We start from the raw sequence: 9803 nt of genomic DNA, 5'->3' as shown, positions 1-9803 counted from the left end.
AACGCTGTCGCAAACTGTCTATGGTGGCAGCAGACGTGGGTGACTGGACTTCATAGATATCCATCCACTCGGAGTCAGCGTGGAGACGCACCCATGGTCATCCTGGCCATTCCCAGGGATGCAATGGAGCTAAAGGGAGGAGCTTTTGTACCTGCTCGCATTGAAGACAACTTTTGACTGGGGTTTTGATGTCCACGTCCATCCCTAGCCACCACAAGTAGCTGCACAAAAGCATCTTCATCCTACTAATGCCAGGGTGAACGCTGTGTAATTTGGCCAGTAATGGCCTTCGCCCTCTCGGGGGCACAATAACCCTTGCTCCCCAGAGCAATGTGCCATCCTGGCAGGTAAGCTCATACCTGTGATTGAAATAGGATTTCGTGTCATCAGACTTTGGCTCGTCTGACCATCCATTCAAGACCTGCTCCCGGGCACGAGATAAAAGTGGATCTCAGCTTGTCCACTCACAGATTTGTTTGGCATGGACAGGGGAGGAATCCAAAAATTCAGTGCTAAGACAAGCTCCTGGAGAATTGAGCTTTTATGTTGTTATCTCTCAGGAGGAGGCGGCTCAGCGCATCAGCATGTGCAATCTGGCTTCCCGATCGGTGAATAAAAGTGTATTCGTAAGCAGCCAACATCAGTGCCCACCTCTGGACGTGAACAGATGCGATGGGGGTATCGCCTTATCCTCTCCAAATAATCCCAGCAGGGGCTCGTGGTCTGATATAATACGAAAATGGCGACCGTGGAGGTATTGTTGGAATTTCCAAACACAACAGACAAGCCCTCCTTCTCAATTTGAGAATATCGTCGCTCTGCAGCACTGAGCATGCGAGATGTATAACCAATGGGTTGTTCAGAGCCATCCGCCATCTGATGTGAAAGTACAGCCCCTACTCCACAAGGGGATGCATCACAAGTTAAAATCAATTCTTTCTTTGGGTCCAGGTGGACCAGTAGAGCCAATGATCTTAACAATTGCTTCACCTTCAGAAACGTATCCTGGTGCGGAGTTTGTCAAATCCATTTATTGTTTCTCTTAAGCAATGCGTATAACGGAGCCAGGACGGTTGATAGATTTGGGAGAAATTGCCCATAGTAGTTTATCATGCCTAAAAAGGCTTTTAGTTCTGTAGTGTTTCTCGGTGCAGGTCCCTCGCAAATAGCCTTGACCTTTTCTTCCATGGGATGCAGGCCCTGCGCGTTGACCTTATGACCCAAGTAAACTACCTCTTTGGCTTGGAAAAGACATTTCTCGTGCTTCAAGCTCACCCCAGTTGTAAGAAGTGTTTCAGCACCTCCTCCAAATTAGCTAAGTGTTCTTCATGAGTTTGTCCAGTGACTAAGACATCATTCAGATAAACAACGACATGGCGCAGTCCCTGAAGGAGATTTTCCATGTACGCTGGAAAGTAGCACACGCCAATGAGACCCCAAATGGTACTCGAGTATTTTGATACAATTCTCGGTGTATTGATGGTCGTGAATTCCCTAGAGCCTTCTAGGACAACTTGGATTGGCTCAGTTTTACCCACTTTCAGGTTGTATAATGAATAGATGTCAGATTCTGCCTCCTCTGGTTCTTCAACAAGACAGCTTTTGCAATTTCTACCTTTGTTTTTAAAATGCTGTCTCAGCCTATCTTGACAGCGCCGCATTATGTGACCATTGTAGTGGCAGAAAAAGTATTTGATATTTCTGAACTGTCAATCGCCTGCAGGCTGCCTGGGTGCATTTCTCTCATTACTGTTGTGGGTCTTCACTGTGGTACTGTTGTACTTCAATGGTCTGTATCTAGTGGGCCTTCCCTGCCTTTCTGCGGAGTATGACGTTTTTGCGCCTTTTGTTACTGGCCCTTCCCGCCCTACACGATGGACGGCGCCATTTTGTGTATCTTTATTGCCTCCGAGTCTCTAACAGCACTCTCCATGGCTGTTGCCAATTCTAATGCCTTACTGAAGTCTAGATTAGTTTCAGATAGCAATCACTTTTGAATATCATCGGCCCCGATTACATATATCAATCAGACTCTCAAGATGTAATTTAATTGAAGTTCCGACCTCACAGTATTGCATCAATTCCTTTAAGGCATCTACAAATCCAGTGATTGTCGCTCCTAGAAGCCTATTCCTTGAATTGAATTTAAAACGCTGCACAGTGACTGAGGGCTTTGGCTTCAGGTGGTTTTTTGCAATGGTTACTAACACATCAAAAGTCTCCGTATCGGGGGTGTTAGGTGACGTGAGGCTGCGGATCAGCCCATACATTTTGCTCCCACATGTGGACAAAAGAGTTGCCCTCTTCTTGTCCTCCCCTGCAATGTCATTAGTGGTAAAGAAGAACACTAGGTGTTCAACATAATGAGACCAGTCATCGGAAATGGGGTTGAGTGGTTCAAGATGCCCAAACCGTGGCATACTCGGTGACTAAGGAATCTGCGCTTTCAAACAACTTTCAAGGTAGTGGCAAAATAAAGTAGCTGGCTTAACACGGCTTTCTTGGTTGCCGTCAATGGATCCGGTTTATCCTTGTTGCCAGATTTATGTTTTTGGTTATCAGGTTTGCTTTGTCTGACTAGCTACGCCCTTGATATTAACACATTAGCTGGTGCTTGAAACAATGTAGGCAGAGAGACCGATTAACTGAACAAACATTGGTAGTTTAAGGCAAAATACTGTGGATGTTGGAAATCTGTAACCAAAACAAAAAATGCTGGAAAAACTCTGCAGGTCTGACAGCATCTGTGGAGAGAAAGACAGAGCTAACGTTTTGAGTCTGTATAACTCTTCTTCAGAGCACTGGTGGTTTATTGGATTTAAGATCAGAGCACTAACACCATGTGTGCTTCTTCAATCACCTCCAGCTCTAGAATTGCTGTTACCCAAGTAGTCTGCATTGTGTAGCTATTAGTCACTATAGTCACATGGTCAATTAACTACATTCTCTTAAAGGTACAGAACACTCCATTTTACTACAGAAAGACAGTCAGTCATTCCTTTGGTCTTAATCTTGAGTATGAGCCAAGTGCAGTGCTGAGGGATGCACTGTCTTATTAGAAATGGTGTCCTTTGATTGAACAGTGGTCCATTTGTCCATCCCAGTGTGTGTTGCAGTTTGGTAGAAGGATATCTCCCAACAGAACAATATAAGCTGTTGCTTTTTTCTGTAAAATATGCCCCATATTTGATTTTTTTAAAATTAATTTTATGGGATGTGGACGTCGCTGGCTAGGTCAGCATTTCTTGCCTATCCCTATTTGCCCTTGAGAAGGTGGTGGTGAGCTACTGTCTTGAACCGCTGCAGTCCCTGTGGTGTAGGTACATCCACAGTGCGGTTAGGGAGGGAGTTTCAGGATTTTGACCCAGCGACAGTGAAGGAATGACGATATATTTCCAAGTCAGGATGGTGAATGGCTTGGAAAGGAACTTCCAGGTGGTGGTGCTCCCATGTGTCTGCTGCCCTTGTCCTAGATGGAAGCAGTCGTGGGTTTGGAAGGTGCTGTCTAAGGAGCCTTGGTGAGTTTCTGCAGTGCATCTTGTAGATTGTACACACTGCTGTCACTGTTCGTCAGTGGTCAAGGGAGTGAATGTTTGTTGGAGTGCCAATCAAGCATTTTGCTTTATCCTGGATGGTGTTGAGCTTCTTGAGAGTTGTTGGAGCTCACTCATCCAGGCAAGTGGGGAGTATTCCATCATACTCCTGACTTCTGCCTTTTAGATGGCAGACTATCTTTGGGGAGTCAGAAGTTGAGTTACTCACCACAGGATTCCTAGCCTCTGATCTGCTCTTGTAGTCACAGTATTTGCATGGCTAGTCCAGTTCAGTTTCTGGTGAATGGTAACCCTCTGGGTGTAGACAGTGGGGGATTTAGCGATGGTAATGCCATTGAATGTCAAGGGGTGATGGTTAGGTTCTCTCTTGCTGGAGATGGTCACTGCCTGGCACTTGTGTGGCACAAATGTAACTTGCCACTTGTCAGCCCAAGCCTGGATTTTGTCCAGGTCTTGCTGCATTTGGACATAGACTGCTTCAGTATCTGAGGAGTCGCGAATGGCACTGAACATTGTGCAATCATCAGCGAACATCCCCACTTCTGACCTTATGGTGAAAGAAAGGTCATTGATGAAGCAGCTGAAGATGGTTGGGCCTAGGACACTACCCTGAGGAACTCCTGCAGTGATATCCTGGAGCTGAGATTACTGGCCCCCAACAACCACAACCATCTTTCTTTGTACTAGGCATGACTCCAACCAGTGGAGAGTTTTCCTCCTGATTCCCATTGATTCCAGTTTTGCTAGGGCTCCTTGATGTGACACTCAGTCAAATGCTGCCTTGTTGTCAAGGCCAGTCACTCTCACCTCACCTCTGGAACTCAGCTCTTTGGCCCATGTTTGAACCAAGACTGTAATGAGGTCAAAAGCTGAATGACCCTGGAGGACCCCAAGCCGAGCATCAATGAGCAGGTTATTGCTCAGCAAGTGCTGCTTAATAGCACTGTTGATATTTGATTAAACAGTAACATACTTCAAGTACAGTTCCCACAACATACAGCAAGTACTTTGGTGTCAATGCAACTTGCACATTATACAGTTGAAGCTGTAACCAAGGAGGCCCATGGAAATTGATAGAGCAGACAGGAAACAGTTCAAAAACAGAGGATATAACCTGTGATTTCAAACTAAACCAGTTCATTGAATGTCCAATGCTGGGGTCAGGGTCAGGACCAGAGACAGGGCCCTGAGTCTAAGTTTTTATTTTACACAACATTATCTAACTTCAATGCAAGGGCAGTATTGTAAACCAATTTGTTGGAAACCGTATATTTATGCATTACTATACTCTAAATTTTAAAGAGATCTGCTTGTAGGTTTAATAACTGCAACCTCATTCAAATCTGCCTTTTGTTGCAACAACACTAGGACAGCAGTGTCACAACAAATGGTCATTTTAAATGAAAGCCACGTTCTTTGACTTTGTCATGGGGAAATAAATTTAGTCATTTATGTTATGCTTCAGGCACTGTCCTTGATGATATAAGAGACACAGGCAGGTGTCTCAGCAGAACAGCATGTCCCTGTGAATACGGTGGAATGATTTATAATCCTGGACAAATAAGAAACGCTTCCTGTCATTCATGGTAATTATATCCATTCAGATCACACACCTTTCAACAACTCACCTGTCAGATTTTTGACAGAGTATTGGAGTGTTTAGTTGCCTGCCTAATGATTGCATTTCCTTGCTAGTGTTTGTTGGAGTGGAATGTGGGAGTGCTCGGATATCAGTTGCCCTGGAAGATGCAAAATTGAAGAAGGATCCCATTTTACAACGTTTGATAATAAATATTACACATTGAAAGGAGATTGCACTTACTATGCTGTTGTTGTACGTGAGCTTTCATTACATTTAATATTGGAAAGATAATAATAATACATTGAGAGTATGAAGTTAGAAAAATTGGTTTATTTCCAAATATTGTATTTTGTCCATTTTGAATACGTCTTGGCACATCCATTAAATAACAAAAAGAGGATAACATAGACACTTTTGCAATTATAGTGCATACTGGCAGCACATATCTCAAATCCTGCCCATTCATTTTAATTTCATTTAAAAAAACATTAATTAGAGTTACACGATCTTATGATAGATAGGTAAAATTCTGAGCACATGCCAGAGACACACAAGCAGAAAATGAACCTTATAGTGTGCAGAAGCCTCTTTGGGAGCAAATAAAAAAATCATAGGGGAATCCAAAACTAGGTCATAAATATAAGATAGTTATTAATAAATCTAGTAGGAAATTCAGGAGAAACATTTTTATCCAGAAAGTGGTTAGAATGTGGAACTTGCTGCCATATGGAGTAGTTGAGGCAAATAGCTGATGCATTTAAGAGGAAGCTAGTTAAGTACATAAGGGAGAAAGAAATAAGAGTTATGCTGATGGGGTATAATGATGTAGGGTGGGAGCAGGCTCAAGTGGACAACAAACACTGGCATAGACCTGTTGAACCCAATCATCAGTTTCTGTGCTGTGAATTCTACTTAATTAATATTTTGACTAAATCTAAAAGGTACAATTATTCCTATGTTAATGATTGACGCTCTGCACCACTTTTTATAAACCTAGAGATAAGAACAAGCGAAAATTATTTAGGGATAGTTTTACATCCATTTGACTGAGCTACTGGAATTCAGGCTAGTTCAGATTTTGATTTTAATTAGGTGCTAATTCCTACATGTCCATTTGACAGAGTTCAGACTATTGTATTTTGTAACTTTTCATCCACAGACAAAAGCATGGACTGTAAAGATTGAGCTGCGGCCATGTCAAATCGCATTTAAACAGTCATGTTTACAGCGTGTGGTGTTCACCAACAATCAGGTGAGAATTTGTAATCAGTTGCTTGGCAATACAGAACTTGAATATTGCTGAAAAGAGAGACATGTTGCTGAAGCTTTTTGTCTTGCACTCATCAGGACAAATGCAAGAATGGCAAATTTCAAATGATCACTACTACAGTTATACTACAGGGGAAAAGGGTGCTGATTGGTTGGCAAGTTGACTGATTAGCCAAGGAATTGTCATGGAGAAAATCCAAAACAAAACGTCTACTGTTAGAGGTGATTCCATGATTGGTCACCAGTTGCCCAGCCATCCTGAGTGTGCTAATAGCTACACTACCAACCAATATAAGATGACCATAACACGGATAATTTACGCTTGCTAGAAGTGACATACATTTATATGCAGGGACCAAAAGGAATATATTCATGTCTTGCACCTTTTTTGAATTGCCCGGGAGGTTGGGAGTATATAGTTCCTGTTGATTTCTCCATGCCAATGCCTCAGCCAATCAGTCAATTTGCCAACCAAGCAATCAACACCCCTTTCCCCTGTAGTATAAATTGTTGTGATCATTTGAAATTTGGCATTCTTGAATTTGTCCTGATGAGTGCAAGCTTCAGCAGCATGATTCTCTTTTCAGCAGAATTTGTAATGTTGTTTATTCATGCCCTTTTCTTTCAATGGTGTTTTTGAGCCAGAAATGATGCAAAGAATTTTTTTATCTCTTGTGCAGACCTGGTATGCATTCACAAATGATGGCAATGTTTATTCTGAAGGGAATCAAGTTGGACTTCCCTTTGCAAGAGGTAAAATAAATAATCTCATTCTATTTACTGAATTAATAAATAATAATGAAGCTAACCTGAATTATTTTTCTTCATACAGGTGATATAATAATATTTCAACAGTCTTCAATGTTCCTTCAAGTGGCAATAAAATCTGGAATGAAGATGCAAATACAGACATCTCCTATTATGCAGCTTTACATATCACTGCCTGAAGATGCCCAGGGAAGCACAAAAGGTTGTGTGTTTATTACCTGCAAAATGTATTTAAATAATTGCTTATCCAATGCATACATTAGTGCCTGTAAAAAAATTAGGTAAAGCATTTGGCTATGCTCCAGATTATGCTATTCACGTTTTCCATGCATTTTATGATTTTGCATTTAGGCAGCCTGAACATTTACAGTGAAAATGGTTCTGTCACACCATCCTCTCCCTCTCTCTCCCATTTTATGCTTAATGCCCTCAGGCATCTACCAGTTTTTTTTTACAATTTAAATTTGGATTGACTTGCCCAATGCCTAAAACCTACCAATTTAACATTCATTAAGTATGCTGCAATCAATATCAAGCGCTTTTGGCTTTTAGTGTGACTGTATGGGTGTGAAGATAATTTATTGTGGTATATGTATTTTATGAAAAGGGACCTGCATTTTATATGGCACCTTTCATGACCCTAGGACACCACAAAGCACTATTTTTTTTTAGCTACAGTCACTGGTGTAATGTAAGAAACATGGCAGCCAATTTACACATTGCAATGTCTCACAAACAGCAATGCAATAATGGCCAAATAATCTTATTGTTAAATAATGTTGGCCATGGGCTAAATATTGGTCAGGACTTCAAGATAAATTCTCCTGTTCTTACTCAAAATAGTGCCATAGGAGTTTTCACATCCACCTGGGAGGGCCAATGCAACCTTGGTTTAACATCTCATCCTAAATATGGCACCTCTGACAGTGCAGAACTCTCTCAGTACTGCCCTGAAATGTCAGCCTGGTTAGTGGGTTTAAGTCTATGGAATGGGATTTGAACCCACAGCCTCCTGACTAAGAAGTGAGAGTGCTATCAACTGAGCCGTGACTGACACTTTCAGTACAAATTGAGAGTGGTATGAATTAATGATGTGATTGCATTAGCATGAAAACTATTATCAAATTAGCACTTTCTTTTGATAATGTATATTTTCTGTTTCACAGGACTATGTGGCACCTTCAATGACAATGCAAATGACGACTTCCTGTCCGCATATAACATTGTGGAAGAGGCATCTCCTACTTTTGTTAATTCCTGGGAAGCTGAAAGTGGTTGCCCTGAAACAGAGATACTAGCTCCATGTGTTAGTTCAGAAAATGGTAATATAAAATGGAAAATCCTCTAACCTATAACAGAAATTGATTTTACTCTGCCATGTTGTAATAAAGCATCTTATGAATGGATATAGTGAATTTCTCATCCTCTTTAAAATAAAAAAAACTTTATGGTCACAAATTGCTGCAATTCAATATCTGACCAAGTAGAAATCTTCTCACAAACTATCCTTTTTGCTTAAATCAGCATTTACACTTTTTTCAGTCAGGTTATTTTCTGCCAAATTAAGTTGACTCAAAGAACAATCAACCTTGGTTATATGTCTAGATCGCAGTATTCTGGACAAATAATGTAAGATAGAAATTGACTGGTCAAATAGAACGTTTTTTGAGGCAATGTTATGATTCGTGAATTATCCATATAAGGAGTTTCAAGGCCCGCTTGCAATTTATGGTTCTACATCCCCCTTTTGCTCTGTTTACTGGTTTCCGTGGATATGCATGAGATTGGATGAGGGCAACACACTACAAACACCATTCTCGGTCAATGGCTTGCAAAAGCACAGGAACAGCCACAGGGAAAAAAAACTTGGCCTTCACCTAGCACTTTCTCATGACAACATCACTGGATTTCAGCAGTGAGAGATTCTGTTTAATCCTGTCATTCTGCAACATTGCATCTGGGTAGCCAAACATACTGCAGCAGCTTCTCTCTACTAACTGCATTATCTTGATGCCAAAAGTAGAGAAAAGAACCCTGAGGAAAAGAAAGAGGCTGCAATTATAACACGACAAGTTTTCACAGGTATTTTGCATTATAAATATGCCTGCCTGCCGCAAATGAAATTTCAGGCCCTAAATGTTTGTCACTTAAATTGTTTAAAACTGAATAAACATAGAAAGGTATGAAGAAGTCACCTGTCCTAGGTAGACTGGCGTTGTACTATAATGAGATTTGTGGGATTTTGAAATAGTAAAGGGATTTTTCCTATTCAAGAAGCAGCAGGTACTGTTGCATCTGGTATTCTACTTGTTGTCTGTTTGTTGTATCTGTTGTCAGTGTTTAGCTTAGTAGACCCGGGAGAGTTTGTGTTAGGTTTGTTGGAGGAGAGGTGTGGCTGAATTTTGTAATAATGAGGGATAGTATTGGAGCTGGGGGTTATTGCAGAGTGGAAAGGAAGAAAGGGTGTTAGGGGGAAAAGATGGTATGAAAGGGTGGGAAAGAGGGAAAATAAAAGGGATTCGTGCAGGAGATAACAGGAGTGAGTGATAAATGGTTGGAACACAATTGGATATGGAGGAGGAAAGCTGGGAAAGGAGAAAGGAAAGGGAGGACATGCAGGAATAAATTTA

General features: G+C 41.3%; 1 protein-coding gene across 1 annotated transcript in view; it reads left to right on the top strand.

Annotated features, from left to right (window-relative positions):
* Positions 1 to 739: 739 nt before the first annotated feature.
* The window catches only part of LOC144687970 (mucin-2-like), a 47458-nt gene continuing 38394 nt past the window's right edge, over positions 740 to 9803 (top strand). Inside the window, exons 1-4 of the mRNA XM_078554630.1 lie at positions 740 to 754; positions 6296 to 6388; positions 7086 to 7158; positions 8340 to 8495. Coding sequence (XP_078410756.1) covers positions 740 to 754; positions 6296 to 6388; positions 7086 to 7158; positions 8340 to 8495 — 337 coding nt within the window. The remainder of the gene's footprint in view (positions 755 to 6295; positions 6389 to 7085; positions 7159 to 8339; positions 8496 to 9803) is intronic.

This window comes from Cetorhinus maximus, chromosome 12 (genome assembly GCF_964194155.1).
Source record: "Cetorhinus maximus chromosome 12, sCetMax3.hap1.1, whole genome shotgun sequence".
Classification (NCBI taxonomy): domain Eukaryota; kingdom Metazoa; phylum Chordata; class Chondrichthyes; order Lamniformes; family Cetorhinidae; genus Cetorhinus; species Cetorhinus maximus.
This window is presented reverse-complemented; position numbering and strand designations above follow the sequence as displayed.